This window comes from Paroedura picta, chromosome 18 (genome assembly GCF_049243985.1).
Source record: "Paroedura picta isolate Pp20150507F chromosome 18, Ppicta_v3.0, whole genome shotgun sequence".
NCBI lineage: Eukaryota > Metazoa > Chordata > Lepidosauria > Squamata > Gekkonidae > Paroedura > Paroedura picta.
This window is the reverse complement of record NC_135386.1, coordinates 12409611-12436383: the sequence shown is the minus strand read 5'-3', so window position 1 is coordinate 12436383 and position 26773 is coordinate 12409611. Positions and strand designations below refer to the sequence as shown.

General features: G+C 48.2%; 1 protein-coding gene across 5 annotated transcripts in view; it reads right to left on the bottom strand.

Annotated features, from left to right (window-relative positions):
• The window catches only part of NTRK3 (neurotrophic receptor tyrosine kinase 3), a 373642-nt gene that overhangs the window by 271130 nt on the left and 75739 nt on the right, over positions 1 to 26773 (bottom strand). For all 5 annotated transcript variants that reach the window (XM_077317432.1, XM_077317434.1, XM_077317437.1 and 2 more), the window contains exons 2-3: positions 21690 to 21764; positions 19701 to 19772 (exon numbers count right to left, since the gene is read on the bottom strand). In XM_077317432.1, the coding sequence (XP_077173547.1) occupies positions 19701 to 19772; positions 21690 to 21764 (147 nt within the window). The remainder of the gene's footprint in view (positions 1 to 19700; positions 19773 to 21689; positions 21765 to 26773) is intronic.

Genomic DNA, 26773 nt, shown 5'->3' with positions numbered 1-26773 from the left:
ATTGCTGCATTGGGACATCCTCTCTTGTAAGAGAGCCTTAACCAAAGGACCTGCTGGAGCACTTATATAGCACTTAAAAGGGAGCCAGGAGCCCAGAGGCTCATGGGATCCTTAAATTACACTGGTCTGTTTCCCAAGGCATACTAATCACTCTCTGAAGTCACTCTAGTATACAGCCTCCCACCCATGGATAATCAGTCTACAGTTGGTTATGTAGAGCAGGGATAGTCAACCTGTGGTCCTCCAGATGTTCATGGACCACAATTCCCATGAGCCCCTGATGTAGAGGATTGATAGTATTCAATTTTTGCACTTCTGTATTTACAAAAATACCTGAACCTTCCTTGCTAGGACTCCACAAATACTACTAGGCAATCCTCAAATGTGAACTTTCAGAATGCATTCCATTTTGCATCAAATTCCAAAAGAAAACATGGAAGGGAAAATAAATGCCCCAAGTGGAGCCATCATAGAATCATAGAGTTGGAAGGGGTCATACAGGCCATCTAGTCCAACCCCCTGCTCAACGCAGGATCAGCCCTAAGCATCCTAAAGCATCCAAGAAAAGTGTGTATCCAACCTTTGCTTGAAGACTGCCAGTGAGGGGGAGCTCACCACCTCCTTAGGCAGCCTATTCCACTGCTGAACTACTCTGACTGTGAAAAATTTTTTCCTGATATCTAGCCTATATCATTGTACTTGAAGTTTAAACCCATTACTGCGTGTCCTTTCCTCTGCAGCCAACGGAAACAGCATCCTGCCCTCCTCCACCTTTCAAATACTTAAAGAGGGCTATCATGTCCCCTCCCAACTTCCTTTTCTCCAGGCTGAACATTCCCAAGTCCCTCAACCTATCTTCATAGGGCTTGGTCCCTTGGCCCCAGATCATCTTCGTCGCTCTCCTCTGTACCCTTTCAATTTTATCTATGTCCTTCTTGAAGTGAGGCCTCCAGAACTGCACACAGTACTCCAGGTGTGGTCTGACCAGTGCCGTATACAATGGGACTATGACATCTTGTGATTTTGATGTGATGCCCCTGTTGATACAGCCCAAAATGGCATTCGCCTTTTTTACCGCTGCATCACACTGCCTGCTCATGTTTAGTTTACAATCCACAACGTAACTGTCCAGTCAGCTGGTTCGGTATATTTGATAAAATCAAACTTTGAAACAGGTTGTCCTCCAAGGGAGGGATTGTGAATCAGTGGTGGAACCTTTGATTTGCATGCCGAAGGTCCCAGGTACAGCCTCTGGCATCTCCAGTTAAAAAGATCAGGTATGAGGTGATGGAAAAGACCCCGGAGAGTCATTCCCAATATGAGTTGGTAATACCAATCTTGATGGCCTTAAAGGTCAGATTCAGCATCAGGCAGCTTCATGCATGTATTTGAATCAGCTCTTGCTTGAGCCATTCATCAGCAACTTCAACAGGCCACTGAATAATTGGCTTCCTGCTCATGATGGGAGAAGCAGGACATGAGCCAAACCAGTGGGTGACTGAGGATCTCTAGTTACAGCCAGTTTCTGCAGAAAGATGCAGGAGAACAACAATTCCCCCACTCTGCTGCCCCCCAAGATCTACCCATGAGTGTACAGATAGGTCAATAAAAATGAAAAATGCAAGAGAACTGGGGTAGTCACTGTGAGGATCTTCAATCACCCAGAAAAGCAAACTCTTTACTTTAAAGCAAGGATTTTGTTTATTGAGCAGGAAAGTACACCCATTCAAACATTGGCAAAACTGGGGCCCAAGATACAGGTCTTCACATATTCCCCTCTGCCCCCCTCCCAACCCCATGGGAGTCCAAAAAAGCAGGAAACCATCACATAGTCAAAGCACTCAGATAAGGGACTCAGCTCCAAGACATGGGGGCAGGGGAACGGGGGAGCTGTAGAATGCAGGGAGGAAACAGCAGGGGCTATAAACAAGGCAAAAGAGACAGGCTGCCCTAATTTCCACAAGGCTAAATTCTACATGCCTAACAACACAAACCTCACAAAATAATGGCAGAAACAACTGGATTCTGACAGTCACTGGTGAAAATGTATGGCAACTGCCCATGAGATTCTCAAGGTCAGAAAAGAACAAAGATGTTTTGCCACTGCAAAGCAACTCTGGGCTTCTTGGGTGCTTTCCCAAGATCTGATGAGATCCTGCTAACAGAGCAGCCACTAGGAGGGGGGGAAACCCTATGGAGGAGAAATCCTCTGCTGCGGACTCAACAGGTAAGAACGGGGAAGGTCCACTCATGCACCCTCACCCCTGTTGTCTTTGCTATGGGGGTGAATCTTCCCACCCAACTTTCTATAGCCAGGATAAGGGCAACTGACATAATATAGGGGAAGTGCTTTGAACACTCTCAAGTGCTATATAAATGCTATTATTAAGTATTAAATTATTCTCTCCCCCCCCCCCCCGCTTTATGAAGAACAGCTGCTAAAATATGGTGTTTTCCGCCTGCACTGCTGTTCCAGCGGAATAAGGCAAAGCTCTAAAATTGAGCATCACTCATGTGCAGTAACGATTGGAAATAAATATGCCAGCCGAATGGGGCCACTGCTTAGCATATCAGAGGCAAGGCCCAAATGCTGGCCTGCATTCTAAATGGTACAACTTTAAATCATGAGGGTTTTTTTTTAGGGCTGCCCTTGTTCATTATGTTCAAGCACCTGGTGATGAGCAGTTTTCTCAAGTCCCATTCCATTTACATTTGGGGATTTGCTTTAGCTATAGGCAAACGAGCCTCTTGTGGCACAGAGTGGTAAGGCAGCAGACATGCAGTCTGAAAACTATGCCCATGAGGCTGGGAGTTCGATCCCAGCAGCCGGCTCAAGGTTGACTCAGCCTTCCATCCTTCCGAGGTCGGTAAAATGAGTACCCAGCTTGCTGGGGGGTAAACGGTAAAGACTGGGGAAAGCACTGACAAACCACCCCGTATTGAGTCTGCCATGAAAACGCTGGAGGGCGTCACCCAAGGGTCAGACATGACCCGGTGCTTGCACCGGGGATACCTTTACCTATAGGCAACTCCTCCTCCATGCAAGTTTAAGGATGAGCATTTCTTGAAATCCCTGGACCGGACCCTGTGCAGCTCCTGCATATGTTTGTTGCGTCCCTGGCTTTTATTAATACAGACATGCACAGTGGTCGCCCGCCCCAAAAGAAGAAAAATGGACAGGATTGTGTCTACAGCTGAATAAAGATGCTTTTGTATGTCTGTTTGTGTGGAGAGCTGCCAGCTGCATATAAAATCACACCAAGATTGCTTTTCTGGTAGCGTTTTAGCAATGTGCGTGCATACGTCAAAAACACTGGGGGGGAAGAGAGGTTGTAAATTAACAGAATGTTAGAGCAAATGCTGCACACATCACATGCTGTACAAAACTCTGGAAAGGAACAAATGGTTCCCCTACTTGTTTACTTCCTAAAGAGGAAGTTTCTATTTTTTTAAAAAAACATGATTCCTTTAGATGGGGAAAGGGAAAACCCCTTAAGGCCAACCAGGGCCAACAGAAGTTCCGATTAAATACATGCCAGGGGTCAGGAAAAGTACAAACAAGATGGAACTAGCTCCCTTGAGGAGCTGTCCATGGTCTGCAAAATCCTTATCTGACCTAGGGATGCTGCCAAATTTCATGCCAGCCCTGATCTGATTTGAAAGTTCATATTTCTTTTATGATTTCTCCACAGTTGGGACCAAATGGGCCATCCTTTCCCCCATGCTCAAAAAAAGGCGAGAAACAAGAGGTTGGGCATGGATTATCTGGGGCTGAACACTGGGTCCACCCCTAAAATATAACCCCTCCCTTTAATGAAGGATCTACTGGGGCGCCTATTGACCAAACTGGACTTGCATGAGGCATATTACCAGGTGCAAACCGGGGGGGGGGCATGCTTTAGGATGCTTAGGGATGAACCTGAGTTGAGCAGGGGGTTGGACTAGGTCACCTGTGTGGCCCCTTCCAACTCTGTTTCTATGATTCTATGATTAACATCTCACAGATTTGAATATTGGACATGAGTCAGCAGTGTGACTCAGAGGCTAAAAAGGCAAATGGGATTCTGGGCTGTATTAAAAGAAGTATGGTGCCCAGAGCAGGCAAGGTGATGTTACTGCTTTACTCCACTCTGGTAAGACCTCACTTGGACTACTGTGTTCAGTTTTGGGCACCACAACTGAAGAAAGATATAGACCAGGGGTAGTCAAACTGCGGCCCTCCAGATGTCCATGGACTACAATTCCCAGAAGCCCCTGCCAGCATTCGCTGGCAGGGGCTCCTGGGAATTGTAGTCCATGGACATCTGGAGGGCCGCAGTTTGACTACCCCTGATATAGACAAACTGGAGTCTGTCCAGAGAAGAGCTATAAAGTTGGTGAGGGGTTTGGAGACCAAGTCGTGTGAAGAAAGGTTGAGGGATCTTCGTCTGTTTAGACTGGTAAGCTGACTAAATGCTGATATGTTAACCATCTTCAAATACTTGAAGGTCTGTCATATAGAACATGGAACAGAATTTTTTCCTGTTGACCCAGAGGGTTGGACCAGACCCAATAGGTTGAAATTTATTCAAAAGAATTTTCGGCTAAACAGTCAGAAGACATTCCTGACAGAGCGGTTTCTCAGTGGAACAGGCTTCCTCGGGAGTTGGTGGGTTCTCCTTCTCTGGAAGTTTTTAAATAGAGGCTAGATATTCATCTGACAGAAATGCTGATTTTATAAACTTAGGCAGATGGTGAGTGGGTGGGCAGGAAGGGACGTGCCAGTGTTTGTCTCTTGAGGCCTTCCTTGCATACCCAGGGAAACTGCTGATTGCCACTGTGGAATAGTAGGGGGATTTTCCCCAGGCCAGGATGGATTCTGAAGATTTTTTGTGGTGGTTGGGATCACTGGAACATGAAATTGGGGTCACTGCGGGTGGGCAAGTAATTGTGAGTTGTGTGGGAGATTGGACTAGATGATCCTTGTGGTCCCTTCCAACTCACAAGTTGTGAAGTCGTGTTTGACCCATCGCAACCCCATGGACAATGATCCTTCAGGCCTTCCTGTCCTCTACCATTCCCCGGAGTCCATTTAAGTTTGCACCGACTGCTTCAGTGACTCCATCCAGCCACCTCATTCTCTGTCGTCCCCTTCTTCTTTTGCCCTCAACCGCTCCCAGCATTAGGCTCTTCTCCAGGGAGTCCTTCCTTCTCATGAGGTGGCCAAAGTATTTGAGTTTCATCTTCAGGATCTGGCCTTCTAAGGAGCAGTCAGGGCTGATCTCCTCTAGGACTGACCGGTTTGTTTGCTTTGCAGTCCAAGGGACTTGCAAGAGTCTTCTCCAGCACCAGAGTTCAAAAGCCTCAATTCTTTGATATTCGACCTTCCTTATGATTCTAAATACTACTGTTGAAATTCAGCTCCCTCCCTCCTTTCCAATCAATTATGTCAAAAAGAAACACATGGAATTGAACAGCATAGAATTGAAAACAGGATGAAACTTGACTGCCTTGCACAGAACTATTAAAAGGAATGTGAGGGAAGCCAGATTTGCATACCCCAATTTAAAAAAACACTGCAGAACTCAACTAACCAGAGCTTGCATCGTCAGCGAGACCGCAAACACCCAGTCGGCTGCATTGGTTGCCAGTGCAGCACCAGATCTGGTTCAAGGTTTGGGTGCTGAGCTTCAAAACCCTTAACAGTCTGGGACTGTTGTATTTGCAAGACTTCCTCTCTCAGAATGCCTCCAGGAGAGAGTTGCATGCCCAAGATGGAACCTGTTAGAAGTTCCTATACTTGTCCAGAATCAGGGCTTTTTCCTGCCTGACCCATGTCTGGTGGGGCCATGCTTCCACTTGAGATCTCAGCCCTGTGGGACTTGTTTCCCTTTGAATCTCAAACAAGCAAACAAACCTCAATATCAGCCTTAGAGATGGTGGGCTATGCCCTGCAAGGATCGAATGTTTCAAGGGAGCTTTCAGTCATCAAGCAGCCTTGTAACTTAGTGGCTAACGTGTTGTGTTAATTCAGGTGACAGGAATGCCCCCTCACAGGTGGGTCAGCCAGCCCAGGTGAGAGCTATGAAAGGATGCCCTGCTATGGCCACAATGGTCATAGATGACCAGTAAGCAGAATTCCTTTCCTTCTTCCAATCACCCATGCTAGACAGTACCTGCTACTCATCCTAGAAATCAAATTAAGAGGGCAGAGACAGAATGCATTTCTGGGCCATGGCATCTGGCCAGGAGCATTAAGGCCCAAATGGATGCACATAATGTAGACCAACATTTACATACCCTGGAGGGAAAGAGGCTGGAGGCAATGGGCAGCCAAAGTTCACTGTATCATAGAAGCTGCAGATGGAGAAACGATGTGAAGGGATGTATAATGCATTGACAGTCCTGTGTGAGACTGCTGTGCATGAACAGCTGCACACCAGCATGGCCCTTTTTCTCAGTGCTCCACTTAGAGACCAAAGTATCAGGGCTCAAGACCAAGGAATCTGGTCCCCAGAACTACTGATCAGCAACCCACAGCCAAGTTACTGCCAGGGAGAATGGGGTTCTGCACAGGACTACAGGAATAGCCTAGACTGTCTTCGAAGGGTGGCTTTGAAGGGTAGCAAAGCCTACCAAGCCACAAACAGCTTCTGACCTGTATACGGAAGTATGTGTGCCCCTGTTTGTCTCTCGTGGCCCTTCCTCACAAACCTAGGGAAATTGCATATCACCACTGTGGGATGGTGGGTGAATTTCCTCCAGGGCAGGCTGGATTCTGGAGATTTCTGGTAGGGGGATCACTTGGGTATGAAATTGGGGTCACTGTGGGTGGGCAGGTAGTTGTGAGTTCCTGCCTGATGCAGGGGATTGGACTAGGTGACCCTGGAGGTATCTTCCAATTCTACGATTCTATGATTCTGTGACAAACAGCCGTATGAAATGAACTTGCTTTCATTTAGAACACATTTTCTCGGCCGTAACTAGGCATCCGAGGCTAGTCCACCCTCATCAGATCTTAGACACTAAACAAGGTAATCTCTGCCAACCAGATGGAAGCTGGTGCAGAATTTGTCATGCATTTCTGTCTTCAACCTGATGAAACCTACAAGTGCCCCCTTGCTACCATTCCGAATACTGTCCCTGAACTGCAGTGAAGGTGGAATTGAATGCCATGGGTGTCCTGGTTTGTTCTGTAGTGCCACCTGTAAAGAGCTAATTACCAGAGCCCTCTCCACCATCTAAATATTTCCCAAAAGAGGACAATGGCACATCGGACATGAGTTAAGAACTAATGAGGTTTCAGCTGTCCAACTTGGATGGACACACATTCACCAGGAGGTGAAGCAAGTCTCTGTGGAAGAGCCCTGTACATTGCCTCTTATTCATTTGCATCGTCCCCTCCCCACCCCCAAGGAAATCAAACATAATTCTCCTCTCACTTATTTGATTTTCACAGCAACCCTGTGTGGTAGGCGGCGGTGGCGAATAAGCCGCACAAGATTAACCACCACCAGGGATGACGGCACACCTAGCAACTGGCTGGCCAACTATGTATTATTTCAAGAAGGCATCACCACACCCTAACTGGAACCATGGTTGGTGCATCAAAAACAGACATCTGAGGCGCAGAGCTCTTGCTCTTAAAAGGAGGTGGGTGACTCTTGAAAATGTGGAGGAGGTGAGGGAGCAAGAAACAAAATGATAAGATCCAGCTGGAGAGAAGAAAGAGATCCTGAAGTTCAACAAGTCATTTTGTATCAGAATCTGGAAGCAATGACCAGGAAAGCCTGGAGAGTATGGCTGGAGAAAGGAGACAGACTGCTTATTCCGAAGTAGTCCCATTAGAATATAGTGACATTTGCTCCCAAGAAACATGAGCCTATCTTGAAATCACATCTATCCTAATCAGAAATAATCCCCTTTGTGTTCAGCAGCATTTACTTCCAAGTAAGGATGCAGAATAGTGCAGGTTTCTGCCCCCCCCCAAAAAAAAGTCTAACCTTACAAGGAAGCTCTTCTATGGCATTTCTGGAATTGTGAGAACAGGTGGCAGGCCCCACAACTAAATGGCTACTTGGGGCAGGGGAATCCCAAAATGTTTGCCATTAAAAATGAGGGGTTCCAAAGAATATTGGAATAAGGACAGGAAGGCCTGTAGGATCATTGTCCATGGGGTCGCAATGGGTCGGACACGACTTCACACCTAACTACACCAACAAAGAATATTAGGTCTTTCCAAACTCAATATATGCTGTTTACCAATGGGTGTTTTGTGTGGGAGGTCAGAGGTAATGTCTCCTGATGTCTTTTGAAGCACTGCCTGTACCAAAAAAGCAGAGGAACTGAACCATAGGAGGACAACATTCTGAGGGCAACAAAGTAAAGCATTGCTCACTTGGAGAAGATTCTCAGCTCACGCATTTGCTGGCAGGGGCTCATGGGAAATGTAGTCCATGGACATCTGGAGGACCACAGGTTGACTACCCCTGCCATAGATGACCAATGCTGACTGTAAACTCAGATTCCAAAATTCCACCTCCTTATTCTGCTACGGATTGCCAAGTGTTCATTTGGGCTCTGAGATGGGATGTCTGACACCTTTAAACCCTGCCATATTCTCAATGGCTTTTCCCTCCTGTCAGCTTTTGTAAAGGATAAAAATGAGAGGGGAGAGAAATCCTTTCACAATCAGAATCCTGAAATTAGAAAACAGGAGTCAATGAGCAGCTTGTGATGACACAGCTGGGGGCCACAGACTTGGATGTTTCCATAAGCGAGGGATAAAAATAGAGGCTGATGAAAGGGGGCAGAACATTCATGATAAAACTAAGAGACAGAAACAGAACTGCCAGATGAAAACAGTGCCCACTTAGGGCTTCCCCGGAATTCCTGCAAGAGCTGGTTCTTTTCGATACATGCTGCATGCAGAAAGGTCACTTGATCTAGACCGGGAGTAGTCAAACTGCAGCCCTCCATGGACTACAATTCCCAAGAGCCCCTGCCAGAACAAAGTCCCCTGGTCCGGATGAAATGCACCTGAGAGTATTCAAAGAACTTTCGAGAGAACCTGCACAGCCCTTGTCCATCATCTTCGGAACCTCTTTAAGGACTGGAGATGTCCCGGAGGACTGGAAAAGAGCAAACGTTATTCCGATCTTCAAAAAAGGGAGGAAGGATGACCCGGGAAACTACAGACCAGTGAGTCTGACCTCTGTTGTGGGGAAGATAATGGAGCAGATATTAAAGGGAGCAATCTGCAAACATCTGGAGGACAATTTGGTGATCCAAGGAAGTCAGCATGGATTTCTCTCCAACAGGTCTTGCCAGACCAACCTAGTTTCCTTTTTTGACCAAGTAACAGGTTTGCTGGATCGGGGAAATTCGGGTGATGTCATTTACTTGGATTTTAGTAAAGCTTTTGACAAGGTTCCCCATGATGTTCTGATGGATACGTTGAAGGACTGCAATCTGGATTTTCAGATAGTTAGGTGGATAGGGAATTGGTTAGAGAACCGCACTCAAAGAGTTGTTGTCAATGGTGTTTCATCAGACTGGAGAGAGGTGAGTAGCGGGGTACCTCAGGGCTCGGTGCTCGGCCCGGTACTTTTTAACATATTTATTAATGATCTAGATGAGGGGGTGGAGGGACTACTCATCAAGTTTGCAGATGACACCAAATTGGGAGGACTGGCAAATACTCCAGAAGATACAGAGTTCAACGAGATCTGAACACAATGGGAAAATGGGCAAATGAGAACAAGATGCAATTTAATAAAGATAAGTGTAAAGTTCTGCATCTGGGTCAGAAAAATGAAAAGCATGCCTACTGGATGGGGGATACACTTCTAGGTAGCACTGTGTGTGAACGAGACCTTGGGGTACTTGTGAATTGTAAACTAAACATGAGCAGGCAGTGTGATGCAGCGGTAAAAAAGGCTAATGCCATTTTGGGCTGTATCAACAGGGGCATCACATCAAAATCACAAGATATCATAGTCCCATTGTATACGGCACTGGTCAGACCACACCTGGAGTACTGTGTGCAGTTCTGGAGGCCTCACTTCAAGAAGGACGTCGATAAAATTGAAAGGGTACAGAGGAGAGCGACGAAGATGATCTGGGGCCAAGGGACCAAGCCCTATGAAGATAGGTTGAGGGACTTGGGAATGTTCAGCCTGGAGAAAAGGAGGTTGAGAGGGGACATGATAGCCCTCTTTAAGTATTTGAAAGGTTGTCACTTGGAGGAGGGCAGGATGCTGTTTCTGCTGGCTGCAGAGGAGAAGACACGCAGTAATGGGTTTAAACTTCAAGTACAACGATATAGGCTAGATATCAGGAAAAAGTTTTTCACAGTCAGAGTAGTTCAGCAGTGGAATAGGCTGCCTAAGGAGGTGGTGAGCTCCCCCTCACTGGAAGTCTTCAAGCAAAGGTTGGATACACACTTTTCTTGGATGCTTTAGGATGCTTAGGGCTAATCCTGCGTTGAGCAGGGGGTTGGACTAGATGGCCTGTATGGCCCCTTCCAACTCTATGATTCTAAGATTCTATTCTATGATTCTATGAAAGTAATGTGGTACCATCACCTCCCGTGATCTGAACACGATACTCCGTTTGATACAGCCCAAAATCCCATTTGCCTTTTTAGCCACTGAGCTGACTCATGCTGACTCATGTTCGATGTGTGGTCTTACTAAGACTCCGAGATCCTTTTCGCACATGCTACTGCCAAGACAAGTCTCCCCCATCTTATATTGGTGCATTAGGTTTTTCCTACCTAAATGCAGAACTTTACTTTGAACTTAATTTTATTCAATTTAGCCTACTTTTCGAGCCCCAACACATTTAACTCAATCTGGGGTTCCCGTCACAGCGCCCAGGGGACCCATGGCACCTTTCCTGGCTCCTGCCAAGCCCTTTGAGAAAGTGGGTGGGGTCAAGTGGAGCTTTGGCACAACAGGGCTTCTGATTGGCTGTGTAGATAAGTTTTTTAAAATGTTGATTCAGTAGCAGTTACCCCAGTACAAGAACTTTCACAGCGTGATGAGTAAACTATATGTCTGTGTTTAAATATGTTTCTTTTAAAAGGAATCCTGTTGAACAGAGCTCCTGAGGAGTTAGTATTAATACTGAGGAGTTACTCCCTCATATTTTGTAGTCAGAGCCCCGCCTCCTGCAGCAGCCATTTTGTGGCGGCGTGTGCCCACCTTGCGTCACAATTCCAGAGGTGCCTGAGGGCTTAAATAGGGTGGGGACCCCCAAATTAAAGGGTTGTAAGGAAGAGGCGTTAGCAAGGACCTCTGTAGCACTGCTGCCTTCCAGAACAGAAAAACTAAAATAGAAGGACCAGAAGTCCGATACGATCCAAGGCATTTCCATATGGAGGCTGCTCTACAAAGGCATTGTTCACCACTTCCAAGGACAGTCGTCCACTTAGATTTACCCTTTGAACGACAACCTCCTACTGGAGGTCATGGAAAGTCCCTGTCTTCTTAGTGAGGTGATGTTCTCACCAGCACCCCTCGAAATTCAGTGGTGCTCCCCCCAAAAAAACAATCCTATCTGAAATGAAGCAAAGGCTTTCCAACGTTTCTGCCGGAATCCATTTTGCAAGTCTTTGAGCCGCCACTGGAACCCATACAGTTTGGCTGCCACAGCCTTACACGGTGACACATTTGGAATCCTCAGATTAGGACAGCTTCCTTTGATCTCACCAGCTACTGTGCCCAGCTTTTGCTCTCTGGAACTCCAAAGAGAGTGATATTTCCACTAAAGCCTTTTATCCTCGCTTCCTATGTGTGGCACCTACAGAAAATGTCAAGCCCTTGGCAAGCGGCACTCTGCGCAAGGCGACAGCTGGCTCTAAAGGGGAAAGGGGACCTCCCAGGGCCAGCCGTCTCAGACTTGGTTTCCTAACCAGCATCCTAGGGGTGTTTCCAGATGTCCATAACAGTGGTCCCCAACCTGCGGGCCGCAGCCCGGCGCCGTGCCGCAAAGGCCATGGCGCCGGGCCGCGGCTCCCTCTCCCCACCCCCCCCCCGCAGTAAAAAACTTCCCAGGCCGCAAGCTTGCGGCCCGGGAAGCTTCTTACTGTGGGAGGGTGGGGAGAGGGAATCAGGGCCGGGCCGCGCCCGCGGGCGCGGCCCGATCCGCGGGCGCGGCTCGCGGCCGCGGCCCGATCCACGGCCGCGGCCCGCCACGTGGGCGTGGCCCGTGCAGCCGCGGTCCCCGCGGGCGTGGCCCAACGCCCTGCTGGTCCCCAGCCTCATAAAGGTTGGGGACCACTGGTCCATAAGACTGGCCCTCTGGTTAAGAGATGAACTTTCCAGTCTGTAAGGAGCCTAGCACTGAGGAGGGGAAGAGAGAACGAGAGGAAACAAGCTCACCAAACAAGATCTTAAGACGATTGAGGCTGTCCAGCTTGGTCACTACAAGAAGTTGGCTTCTACTGTCATAGACCATTGATTGGTCAGCAGTTCTGCAGGGTTTGGGGAGGAGGTCGTCAATGCCATCTGCTACCTGACTTGAGATGCCAGGATCATATCCTTAGGACTTTGTGTGTGCCGGGTTGGCACTTACCATTGAGTCACATCCCCTCGTCTCTTGGCTTGGCTCCTGGGAGTGAATGAGGGGCAATGGCGATCTAAGCCAGTGAGGATGAGGATGCATCAGATATATGCCTAAGGGTTAAACTAGATGCTCCAGCATCCTCATGGCCACCACAGAGATGCTACCACCATCTTAAAGCCTAAAAGGGGGATTTAAGCGTTGTGTGTCCAATGCAACACATGTGAATGGGTTCTTCTTGCTTCCTGCCCTGGCCTTTTCAAGTGCCAAAAAAGCCATTCCCCCTCACCCCCTAAAGGCATTTTGGTACTTGGGGAGGACAAGAACACCTCATTCCCCCCATGTTGTAAGCTTAATCAGTACCCAACCCTCATGGCATTTTAACATAATGAATTCTAGGCATTGAAACAGGCAGACATGAAGACAACATCATGCCTAGCTTGGTCCTGAGATCTCATCATTCAAGAGAGGCCTCTGCTCCGGAAACCACAAATCTATTGCTCTCTATGACACTATTACACTAAAATGGGGCATTATTGTCTACTTGGACCATTATGATGAGAAGACAGTGTTTTCAGACACCATCATTGTCCCATCAGTGGTACCAGCAACGCTACAACAAGTGCAGAAGAGATGGATTTGGGCACCTCTCCGGATTCGAAATGAGAGACTGCCCCCTATGGTGTAACCAGATAATCTCCCATTCACGGTGTAAGTGGAGAAGCCAAGGAGCTGCAGTTAGCAGTAGGGGTTCTGCTAGGCTGTGAATCCCAGGAGATGCTCTGCCATGCCAACTATGCCCCTGCTTATGCCACAAACACACACACAAAACTGCATTAGCCTCCGGGGTGTCACAAGACCCTTGGCCGTTTTTTGTTTGTTTGTTTTAGAGAGACGTTTTCTCTGATGACCTTTCATTCTGAACAGACCAACACAACCTCCTCACTGTAGAGAATCATAGGGTGAAAAATGTTCTCAATCTTGGCAAAGTGCTGCCCGTCACAAGGCATGCGCTTCATCAAAATGCACAGCCACCAATCCCAAACAAATACCGCTATTCCCCTGGTACTCTTAAAACACACGGAAAAGCTCTTCCTCAAAGGGAAAAACACAATAATTATTTCGGCCTACAGTGAAGGCAAATCTATTCAACCATCCAACACAAACTCACTTGACTGACAACTACATCATGAATCCAGGGGTCTGAAACGGAAATTCATTTTTCAAAGCTGAGACTGTCTATGAAGTTACTGTCTACTGGAGCCATCAACAGGTTTGATATCTGGTTTGTTAAGTGGCCACAAGCCAAGTAACACATGGAAAAGCAGAAGACCGATAATGCATCTTTACAAGGGGATTAGGCATATGCATGGAGGACAGTACCGTTCAATAGCGATTGCCGAGATAAAGACTCCAAATTCAGTTGCACTATGCTGTCTGAATAGCAGAACTTGGGAACAAAGGAACTGTGACCTTTCAGGGGGAAAAAATCAGAGTCAGATCAGTTCAGTTGTGGAATGGGCTGCCTAAGGAGGTGGGGAGCTCCCCCTCAGTGGCCGTCTTCAAGCAGCAGGTAGAGAGATACTTATCAAGGATGCTTGAGGTTGATCCTGCATTGAAAAGGGGGTTGGACAAGATGGCCTCTATGGTCCCTTCCAACTCTTTGAATCTATGATTCTATTATTCTTACTACCCTAAGAATCTCGCTGCCCATCCCTATGGCCAGAGTGCTGGGCTTTACCTGTGGTTCAACCTAGCAGGTGTTATCTTATACTCATCTATTCACCATTCCACACATTACGGTACCAGTTTTTTTGGTGATCTCATAGAAGGCTTGATAGCTGAGGTTCCATACAGGTAAAGAGCGTTGAACACTCTGAAAGCCAGTGGATGTGGTGGTTAGACAAGGATTTTGGAGCCCTCGGTTCAAATTCCCACTTTTGCCCGCTTCACAGAGTTCAACCTCTCAGCCTAACCTACTTCACGGGATTGGCATGAAGATAAAACAGGGAAATGGGGAATCTGTTATGCCAGCGTAAGACCCCTGGAGGGAAGGTGGGATAGATGACCAGCTGGTCCCTGATTGCCTAAAATCAGATGCTGCATGGACATAGATTATTTAAACCAGGGGTAGTCAACCCGTGGTCCTCCAGATGTCCATGGACTACAATCCCCATGAGCCCCTGCGAGCATTTACTGGCAGGGGCTCATGGGAAGTAGTCCATGAACATCTGGAGGACCACAGGTTGACTACCCCTGATTTAAACCACTGATGTAGGAACAGACCACTCAGCCAAGGAGCTGAGATTCCTGAGAAGAGGCACACGGTTTCTCTCCTCCTCCCAGAGAGCATGGCTCGTGACAAGGCGCATAATGGCAATCAGCAGCCAGTTTGAGGAAAGCACTTAAAGGATAAAACAGCCACAATCGGATTTTTAAAAAGAGAAACGTTTGGCAGGGCCAACGGTAAGGTTACTGCAATGTGACAAGCAACCTACTTCCCCACAGTTGATGAGAACTGCACATATTTATTAGGGAGGGGGGCAGTTCTGTGCCCTTAACAATTCCTGCCAATGTGGTTTTTTTCAAACAATCCAGCTTTTACAAGAGATGGGCTTTTTTATGTAAGCACGCTAGCTCGCTGTCACTGAAAACTCATGTCTGACTTCGCTAACAGAAGTCTGTGGCTCTGGAGTTAACAAGAGACAGTAATTCATCCTCCTTCCTGCATGCTTTGCCTTGATAATCAGGCCTCGCCTGCCATGCAAGTACCTCGCCCCCTGCAATTCATCTCCGCAGCGGATTCTTTTAACACCCGAGAACAGGCAGGGCCCTCTGGCAACTGGCTACTTCAACTGGCAACTCAAGGCAACTTCACCCGGCCCAACCAAATTCTCATCAAGGAGTGGTGTCTCAAAAGTGCTTTCAATTTCCTCTGTCAGAAAACGAAGAACGGAATGGATGCCCATGTATAACTCTACAACGAACAGCTAAGGGAAGCTTCGGGCTGGGCTAAAAAGAAAACCTATATAAAGGGGCCAGCCAAGAGAACCAGCCAGAAGGTGGGTAAGACAGCAGCCAGAATGACGGAATGTGAGCAGGGAAAGGAAGGAGACGGAACAGGCAGAACGGAACAGACATTACCGCTTATTTCAGCCTTGGCATTTACAGTTTGCTTTCTTCATTAATTAGGAAAACATTGCTGTACAAATCAGTGGAGGAGGAAAGGAAAAACCTTCTCCAGTGCTGGAGGGATTTAATTCTGGATTGGAATAGTGTTCCTCTTGTGAGATCAGGTTAAGGACAAGGTGCTGAATCAGCTGAGGGTCATTATAATTACTTATTGACTTCATTTCTGTCCGGCCTTTATTGCCCCAGGGGGACCCAAAGGGGCTTACACTGTTCTCCTCTCTTCCATTTTGATCTCACAAGAAACAACCTGTTAAGGCTGAGCACATGAGACTGGCCCAAGGTTGGCCATGGCGGGATGGGGGGGGGGGAAGGATTCAAACCTGGGTCTTCCACACCCTCGTCAAGTGCTAACCAGTGTGGCACATTACTGCTAGTTCATTGCACTCTAAAAATTAAACAGATGCGCTCATCCCTGCATATTGGGAAGAACTGGGTGCCATGTAATCTTCCCCTAAGAAGAGTCTCCAGTCTGATTTTCCCTTCACATATCTGAGGACATGGCTCTGGAAAGCTCATCTGTCACCACTATGCCACAATTCCCAAAGGTCAGTCCTCTCCCACAATCAATTAACATTCCAAACCATAGGTTCTTGACACCCATCTCTCCACTCCCATGCCCTCATTTGTTGTCACACCACCACAACCCCCCACACAACACACATATTCAACCTCATGCCCCTACAGACTGGACAACCCCTCCCCTTACATTTCCCAATGCCAAGCTCTCTCTATCTTAATCACGCTCTTCCTTTCTACCTTCCTCTCTCTTTGCTATTTCCCCCCTCCTCCCCTGCTAGCGCCCGTTGTATCAGCTACAATGGGCTTTAATTCTAGTAAATTCTAGAGAGCCAGTTTGTTGTAGTGGTTAGGAGTGCAGACTTCTAATCTGGCACTCCCCCACATGCAGCCAGCTGGGTGACCTAGGGCTCACCATGGCACTGATAAAGCTGTTCTGACCGAGCAGTGATATCAGGGCTCTCTCAGCCTCACCCACCTCAAAGGTGAGCTTAGAAATTAGTGAGCAGTAGGCTTAGAACAGATAAAATGAAGTACTTCTTTTCACCCAAAGAGTCATTAAGACATGGAATTCACTGCAGCAAGAAGTGGTAGCAGCAACAAGGAAAGACAGCTTCAAGAATGGACACATGGTGCAGAGGCCCATGATCGGACCCTCTGTCTGAGGCAGTGATGCTCTGTATTCTTAGGGCTTGGGGGGCAGCAGTGGGAGGGTTTATGGAGTTCTGGCTTTATTGGTGGATCTCCAAATGGCACCTGGGTTTTGGACACCATGTGTGCCACGGAGTGTTGGACTGGATGGGCCATCGGACTGATCCAACATGGCTTCTCTTATTTCTTCAAGGGAATCCGGACAAGGTATATTTGCCTGGCAAGCATGTTTGACAAAAACTTCCCATCCAATCAGAAGTGGCATGTTGCTAGGACTTGTTTTGTGCCTTTTCACAGCAGCCAAGGAGCGTGGTACACCAATCCTGTAGCACACACCCGCCTAGCCACAAGAGCAGTGCATAAAGTTCTGTGCAAAACAATCAGTCAATATTTTCTTCTCTCTTTTTCCCCCTCTTCTATGACCTCTAGTCAGAAATAACTGACCCTGGATACTCAGTCAATAAAGCTCTTCAAAGAGTGTTCCAAGCCACCCACCCCAAATCAAACACACCTTTCTCACTGTCTGAGGGCAAATTTATACTCAAGTTTAGATCTTTCTTGTGGCAAAAACTGCATATTGTGTTGCACTTGTGGCAGTGAATCCTCCCTTGAATAGCAGCTTTATTCCTGCCAAAGTGGCGACAGAAGGGAGCACGAGAAAGGGAGCATGATACAATAGTCAGGGAGAGAAGGATCAGTGGGGGTGGGGCAGGCCAGCGGATTTCTGGCATTGGCAGGGCAAGCGGTGAAATCAGCAATTGATTCCAAGGGGGAGAGAGAAAGGAAGACAATGATTAATTCCTGCAGGGGGAGAGAAGAAACAATGCATTTGTGAGAGAAGGGGTAATTAATCTGAAGTATTTTTGATGTGCTTAAGAGAAAAGCTGGCCCATAGCCACAGTGGTGCACAAAGGGGTGTAGCCCCACCAGTCCTTTGTCAGGCCCCTTCAATCAGCACTAGGGGTTGTGACATCTGCCACAAGTCTTCGGACCATGTGAGAAGGCGTTTCCTCTCCTTCTTCCTCGCAGGCTTTGCCAATGAGGGTGAGAGTTGCCCTTTAATAGGAACGGAAAGAGGGCAGAGAAGAACATTCAGAACTTGGGAGATAGATCAACGGTGTGCACACACACCCACACACACACGCACACCATGCATCCCATGCTCAGAGGCCCAAGACAACCAGAAGAGCCCAAAAGCAAGGAACTGTGAACATGCAGACCTGCACATTAGCTTGCATTTTATCTGGGAGGGGGCTCACTTCTGGGCAGGATGCCACCCCAAGAGCAGAAAGTTCAATCAGATGGCTCAGTGCTGTTATGCCACCATCCCATCCAGGGCATAGCCCGCCTGCCCCCACCCCGGCAGCCTCAGTCACGTGTCTAATCCAAAGGAAACAGAAATTCCCAGCAGCAGCTGGGGAAACACCCTCTGAAAAGCCCCTCTATCTTTTTACAGAAAATTGCTACCCTACCAAAACTGGAGAACATCTGGAACAGTGATAATGCAACCTGGGCTGAATCTGCACAGAGCTTTTATTCCAATCCCAGGTCAATTCAGTCCCTGCCATCTCCACTGAATACAATTTACATTTTGATTTTGTCCGATTTAAATTTTCCCTCTGCAACAAGCATGATTGATCCTACCTTTATCCTGCAATATCCTAGAGTGGACATAACCCTCAATATTTGAAGAATCGGAATGAGAAAGCATGCAGAGCTCTGCCTGTTTTGAATTTGTTCCGGAACTCCATGGTAGAGAAGCCCTGATTGGCTAGGGCATCAGTTCCTGGTTTCCTTAAAGGGGAAGCCCTAACTTTTCCCAGCAGACACTCCAGAAGCCCTAACCTCTCTCAGTAGAGATTTGCCTCTTGTTTTTTTTTTCTCCCTCCTCTGCTGTCTCCAATCCTCGTCCCCCCACCATTCAAGAAAATAAAGAAAGAGGCACCTGCTGCGCTCCCCCCCCCAGGGTTCCCTAATCACATGCAGAACACTTTTCTGTTTCAATGGGGAGGGGGGAGGAAGAGGAAGACCAGAGTTCAAATCGATCTGGATTCAGTAGCAGGATCCACAGCGGAATAAACAAAGTAAGTGCAGATTCAGCCCTTGTTCAATAATCTTCACGAACACTCTCCACCAAGGCCGTGCAGGATGACGGAGCGGCACCGACTCCCTTTCTCCACCGCAAAGCACAACCATTGTCACGGTGGCTGCTGCATTCTCAAAGTGCCTTTCAACGTGCCCTCCGGGAAGAAGCCCTTCTCCTGCAGCCAGGCCCATCTTGCCAGCCTGTCTAACCAGTCGGTAATTAAGAGCAGCAGCTGTCAGCCGTGTGCCGGAGGAAGGGGAGGCCAAGCAGCCAGCCTTGCATCTTGCCTGTTCGTTAAGTGTTAATGAGTGGAAGGGTTGCAGGCAGCGTGGCGGGGCTGTGCCGCGGCTCTTGCCACCCCCCAGCAGTGTCCCTGTGAACCCTCGTGCTGAAAGGGAAGCTTCCACCGGCCACCTAAGGGCTGCTAATGAGGAATCGCTCATTAGCACCGCAATCAAAGTTGCCTCGGTTATTAAGACACCTAAATCTGCCAGCTGCCCAGCGGGAAAGAGCGGCTGAACTCTGCCACTGCCCATCCCTCCTGGAGCCCGTCAATTCTCTCCTTTCCTTCACAATGTTACCTCCTCGCTAACCCTTCGCTCATCCCCCTCGCCCTTCCGCCGTTCCACCTTCCCACCTGCCCCCCAAGCAACAAGAATAACTTTTCCAGAAAAGCGACCGTGGGACTCAGAAGAGCTGAGCTACTCACATGTAGTGCAGGTCCGGGTTCTTATCAAACGCTCTTGGCTGGATACTCCGCAGGCCTGTGTTCTTGATTGTCCTGGGAAGAGATTGAAATGGACAGGGATGGGGGAGAAGGAGACAGGGGTCAGCGAGAGCTAAGCCCTCCCTCCAAAAACCTCCTTGCAGGGAACTCTAGGACAGGGGCTCATGGGAATTGTAGTCCATGAACATCTGGAGGACCACAGGTTGAGGATCCCTGCTCTAGGAGATGGTTGTGAGAATATGGGGCAAGTCAGAAATCCAAAAGATCAAGACAGGTGAGAAAGCAGGGAGGGAGACAGGTGGATAGTGGGATAGCGGGAGAGCAGGATTCAAGTTTCAGGGACACCTGAAAGATGCACAAGATTTCCAGGGGAGAAGCTTTCAAGAGTCAAAACTCCCTTCATCAGATATAAATAGCCACAGAGATCCTGGAGTCCTTCTGCCTGCGACTCCAGGGAGCTTTTGACTCTGGAAATCTTGGAAATCTTGCTAGTTTTTAAGGAACTGCTGGACTCAACTTATTCCAAAGCACTCTCCCCTCAAGAGACCAATTTAAATGTGATCCCGGTGCAGCAGGAGGACAGAGCTCTCTGGCTCTTGAGGAGCCGGGGCTATCTCAAAACTGGCCCTCAGCTGCCAGGTTTGCAATGGTAACACGATAAATATTTGGAACCTGGCCATCCGTTGTGATTGCGTTGTACAGCTAGCTGCTTACACACATCACAGTTCAGTTTGAAGCAAGAGACTGGGGCATATTTCAGCCTGAGGCTTGAGCTTTTCATATAACAGATAAGTCCAGGTTGCTGGATCATTCTGGCTACCTCTTATGCTGCTCCAAGAACACAGAAACCAAACAAAGAGAACCATGGGAATATCAACAGGAATGCAACTGCGTCATTTTGGACTCTGTCATTGATGCTATTGTGCTCTCCACCCCTTTAAATGGCAAAGTATACATAAAATACAAAGGTACAGTTTTGGGAGGGCGTGAAATATGTCAGAAGGGGGACCCTGGCAACAGGGGTAGCCCTCTTTTCTCATGCCAGGAGGAAAACAAGCAACATCTCTGTGTCACTGCCATAGGAAGTTGAGAAGTGACACAGGGAAGCTCTAGGAATCACAAATAAAATCTATGGTAGAAATGATAGAGTTACCCTGGAAATCTTCCTAGAACTACGGACAACCCAGAAGTGATGTAGCAATGTAAGTGATATCACAAAAACTGCTTGCCCCCCACATCCCTTCCCCCAGCCCCACCACCCTACGGACAATATCTCTCTCCTGTGACTTCAACAGGACTGCAGCAACATAAGATGGGCCCGTGATAGAAGAAAGAAGTCTTAACAGAAGTGGAGCCTCGCTGGAAAGAATTCACAAAGGCAAGTGGGGTTGCCACTTGCCTACCTCACAAAGGCAAGTGGGGTTGCCACTTGCATTCCCTTGTCCGGGGAGAAAAAAGGGAGAGCAATAATGTTACAGATGACACATCACTGCCAGATGACGGTCTACGGTGCTCTAGGAATTTCTGCTTATCTCTATGGTCTTTACCATAGAGATTGGGAATATTCCTAAAGTGGCATTGGGAATATTCCTAAAGTGGACTGTTGGTAACATTCCCCCTCCCCAGACCACCCCTAGGCTCCTGGGGCACATGGTTAGGAGCCTCACAGAACAGGGAGAAATAATCTAACTGGGTGAGACATGAGTACCTAGCAGCTGTGCCTGATACTTCAGGTCATGTGGTCAAGATTGCTGGTTTTTTCAACCAGGCTCTGTTGAATCTGCAGTACTTTGCAAGTGCTCATGCTTAGCCCAGTGCCAAAAAAAGATATCTGAATGGCTGTTTTCTGCAGATCCAGCTGCTATTAAACAGCGGTAGAGGAGGCCTGGCCTTTGTTCTGGTCCGCCAGCAGCCTCAGCTGACTGGAAAGCCCTGCAAGGATTGATTGGCACACCCACGCATCGTACTCACAGTCTCCGGAGTCCCGTGTAGAGCTCCATATCGACGGCGTGCAGTGTCTGCAGGTTCCTCCAGCTCTCTATGTGTCTGCAATGAGGAGAGAAAGAACAAATCAGACTAAAGGCAGACCGCTCTCCATTCGGTGGGGGCAGAGGGCAAACGGTGCAGGGTACCTACTTCCCTCCCACATTGTGTGTCTTCGACATGACCCAAACAGGACACCGTTATCTGCCAAGCAGAGCAACTATGCCAAGATGGTAAGCGATGGCACACTCAGGGGAAGCACACCAGAGAACTTTCAAGCAGGCTCTTGACAGGAAGGGTCAGCAGCATCCCCCCTCCCTCCTGTTTGGCAATCGGCACAGCCAAAAAGGGAGGGGGGGATGTAGTTTTATACCATCAGCCTAGCCAGATCTCAGCAGCAAAGCAGGGCTGACCCTTGAAGACTACCAAGGAAGCCCAGGCTTGCAGTTTGAAGGAAGGCCATGGCAAACCACCCCTGATGGGGTTTCCATGAGTTGGCTGTGGCTTGACGGTGCTTTGCAAATGCCATAACACTTGGCCCTTTGCAGAGAAGCTTTCAGAGTTCCACATACATTATTTCTATAGTCCGAGCGCCAACCCTATAAGGCAGGACAGTTTCATCATCTGCAAAGTAAAGCGAGAGAAAGGGAGAAAGAGAGAAAAATGACTTGCCCAAAACCGCCTACAGAATTTGTGGCAAAGGAGAGGTTTGAGGCAGGGTTCTCTCTCACTATGTTGCATTACCCCCTCATTCCAAATTGCATTACTTTGTGCAAAATGGAGAGTTGAAGCTTATATGAAGCACAAAATCCTCTCCTGGTAATGTCAGAGTAGCCTAAAAGCAAACTGGGGGTGAGCATTCTGGGGGGGAGGGGCTGCAGGAACTGAGAGGGATACAAGAGAACTTTAATATTTGTCACTATTTTACTCCCTTCTCCTTTTCTTCAACTCACCCTTTGCCCAAGCAATCTTGTTTCCCATTCCCTGAATTGAGGGAATTGAAGCCAGCCCCCCCCCCCCTGTTCCTATCTCGTAACTGTGGTGTTGCATGATTTCCTGCCCTATGCTTGCAGCTCAGTGGGCCCCAGGCAGCTGCAGGGGAATCAGAACTGGAAAACTTGAAGGCCGTCCTAAACAAGATGGAGCTGTGGCCTCACTCAGTAGAAAATAGATCCACAGGCTCATGTTTGCACATGTAGGTCCCCACCTGATGCTGGACATGAAGAGGGATGAACATGCATAGAAAGAAGAAGAGGAGTTGGTTCTTATATGCTCTACCCAAAGGAGCCTCAAAGTGGCTTACATTCACTTTCCCTTTCCTCTCCCCACAACAGACACCCTGTGAGGTGGGTGAGGCTGAGAGAGCCCTGATATCACTGCTCGGTCAGAAAAACTTTATCAGTGCTGTGGCAAACCCAAGGTCACCCAACTGGCTGCATGTGGGGGAGGAGCGGGGAATCAAACCCTGCTTGCCAGATCAGGACTCCTCACTCCTATCCACTATACCAAGCTGGCTCTCTCACATAGGGGAACAGATCTTTGAATTATCATGGCCACCTTATATTTCCAGTTCCCATTGTCCTGGCTATAACTTCTAAGCCAGTGAGACCCAACCCACCATCTAGATGTGGCACATTCCCTTCCTTTCCTGAGTTTTACAAAAGCTGGCTGTGAAAATTCCTACTCACTATCCAACTGTAACATTACATCATTTAATTCAGGGCTCCCCCCCTCCCCTCCTCTGCTGGAGAAGATGAGCCCATTGTTTTAAACCAGACCTGCTTAAAAAAAAATACACACACACTTTATTGAGCTCAAAGCATTCTCACAAGGCAGAAAACAGAAGAGGCGGGTCACTTCTGTGCATCTCCCTATTATGCAGACACCAAAGCTGGACCAACATTTCTGCAGACTGCAGATTCATGTTTACTCCTATGAAGACAAGCCTGGCAGCCAAGTTAAGACTCCGCCCCTTGGTCATGACGCCATTTTTAACAAGCCTGAAAACATGACCTGGCCAGACCATCATGTTTCAAGGATGGGAACTGGCACACATGCCGGATTCTCTACGGGAGCCGAAGCCAAGATAAACAAACCTTTAAGATACCAGAGTTTCAAGTTTCCCCAAGCTTTGGACCCTCTTTATCTAGCTCATTCTTGATTCAACTTCTTTCCCATATCGGCACTGCCAAGACATGCCTTTTCGTTAAATCTCGGGTTGTTTATTCTTTGCTGATATTTATTTATACTCCAACTGTTCCACCCCCGAATCCAGATTCAGTTTCTCGGCCAAAAAACAGAACACGTCAAAGCAAGCCAGCCCCTCAAGTGGATTGAAGCACTCTAAAAGCTTCCCATGATTAAAGTTAAACGCCCAAAGTTCCCTTCTGGAGAAGATTCTGAGCTGATAAAAGGAGGACAGGGACTAATCTGGTGGCCCCACCGAGGACAGCAGGAACCTGGCTCGCTCTGGTTTCAAGCTTCTTTTCCTTCCTCGCTGCCTCCCACGATCCAGGCTTCCTGCAATGATTTAAACAGCCCTGGAAAAAACACATCTTCTGCCAAGACTCTGACCTTGAATCTCTTTATGGCCTTGTCCTCCCTGCCCACCCCCACCAACTGCAAATCTCATTTGTTCTTTCTGATATTTCTGTAGCACTGAAGAGACCCTGGGAGGCAGGTTACAATCCAGTTGTTCTCAGTGCTGCTAACTCCTACTGTGCTTAGAATGAAAGATTTTGGATTGATATCTCAGGGGGCTTTTGGTTTTCCCATCTGCAAAATGGGAATGGTTTAGAAACTGCAGGTCCACTTTCCATGCAGTAGATGTTAACACTGTGAGACACGGGATAGCAGAATCCTACCATCTGGAGATAAGCAAGGAAAGGTTCGTTCATCAATTGGGAACTCCAAGCACATCCCATAGCACCCTGCAACAGAGACCGAATGCTTCCATTTACTTTCAATTACTTTCAAGACAGATCAGGCCAGTGGTCCATCTGGGGCAGTTACATATATAACTATCCTCTATTGTGGATGATCTGCTGGTGGTGGTGGGAGGGGTTGTTTTGGAGAGAGCTCTGAGAGAACTGTGACTGGCCCAAGGTCACCAAGCTGGCTGCATATGGAGAAGGAGCAGGGAATCAAGCCCGGTTTGATAGGGCTGTCCCCCCAAGCCCTCTGGAATCATTCCACTTGTGGAATCCCAAACCTGCAGCAACCAGCATGGTCTAGTGATTCCATTGGACTGGAAAGGGGGTTGAATGCCTGATGAATATGTTTCCTCATACATCTCACACGATAATCCCTCACAAATTTTATTTTTTCTGCGTGGGTAGGTGGGCTGGAGGAAGTTGGGGGGGGGGTGACATGCCACTTCCAGGAGTGTGGCAGAGAGGCATGGCCAGCTGATCTCACTTCATGATTATTCCGAAGCCTGCAGAATTTTTCAGGGGTTACTCCAGAGCCAAAAGGTCAGAAAAGGCAGATCAAGATGCCTGGGGAGCTCAGAGGCAGGACCCTCCAGCAGCAGCCCTCACCTCCATGGTATCTTAGGATTGGCCGCTTCCTGCTCTGAACTCAGAGGTCCCCATTTGACTCATGGCCAGCAGCCAGCAATGGAACCAACCTCTAGAAATGTCTTGGCCAAAACTGAGATCCCCTTTGGATGAACACCAAAGCACATGCCATCAGATGGACACCCAAGCTTCCTCTTCTAGATGCAGGGGTTCCCTTGGGTTCTCTTTCCCTTCCTGGCATCCAACCCTCCCTCTTCCTGACCCTTCTGCTGCCAAGACACGACCGAGGTAAAAACGCAGGCTCTGTCAGCCTGGTGTCACCATCAGAGCTGAATTAGGTGGGCATCACGTTACAGGAGGGGGGATGACAACACAACTATGTCTACCAGTAACGTGGTCATCAAAGACCCAGGTACAGGCGGCCTGTCACCACTTTGGCCTTTGATGTCAGGCCGAACAGCATAACAGCACAATGGAATTTCACTGTTCCTGTATCTGAGACATCCACTGACATGCAAATATGGCCTTCTGGCAAGTGCACCGTTCGTGCCCCACATGCCAATGGCTCCCTCTTCTGAGCAAAGGCAGAAGGAGTTGGATATTTGGGTTCTGGACAGCCCACCTCCTCTCAAGTCCCCTTGATCCCTCCCACCCCCATGGATATTCAAGCCCTTCCAAGTCCCGCTGTTGCTAAAGGCCCCTCCAGGCAGTTGGGTGACACAAAACACACCCCAAATCCCAGCCCTGAAGCAGCACCGGAGCAAACAAACAAGCTGCAACGGAAACGCCATCCATGTACCTGACACGGCACTCTCACTGGGTAACAAGGAAATTGATTTGTCATCCGGGTGTATTACGCCTAGTGATCCATGCACAGCAGCATCCCTTCCAATTACCTGATATGCTTAGCAGGATCAACCCAAACAAGGACGGGCCAGGCTAAGGCAGCCCATGCAGAAACAAACAAATTGAGAAGGAGGAAAGGAAGGGGAGCCTGCATCCCAAAACACCCACCCAGGAGAGGCATTGTTTGTCTCCTTTGCCCCAGCAGCTGCTGGAAGAAAACAGAAACGTCAGACCTCGGCTGACGGATATCGATCGGTTCAAGAGTTCGCTTCGAAGCTCACTAGCGGCTGCAGGACTCCAGTTGAGTTCTGCTCAGTGAGACGTCTGCAGCAGATAAGACAAGGTTTGACTCCAAGGGTCCCCACCCACATCCTGCCACGTTCCAGAGGCAGCCTATTACACATACTCAAAGCATTTATCACGCACCCACAATCCCAATACTGCACTCAAGATCCAACTCTACCTTCTGCAGGCAGGAATCTGCCTTCTACTGATCTAAAGGCTAGAAATGTGTTTTGGAGCCAGACGCACAAGAAAAAATAGACCTCTGCTACAGTCAACACTTTAAAACTGGCCACAGTAGTGACAGCACACGGATCAGGCACCTTAGTATTCATGTGCAGCCCCAGTAGTGGGAGGCAAGATACAATTTTGCTCCCCCCCCCCCTCCACTGTGAGACTGAATTTGGAGAGACTCCGGGGGTTGAG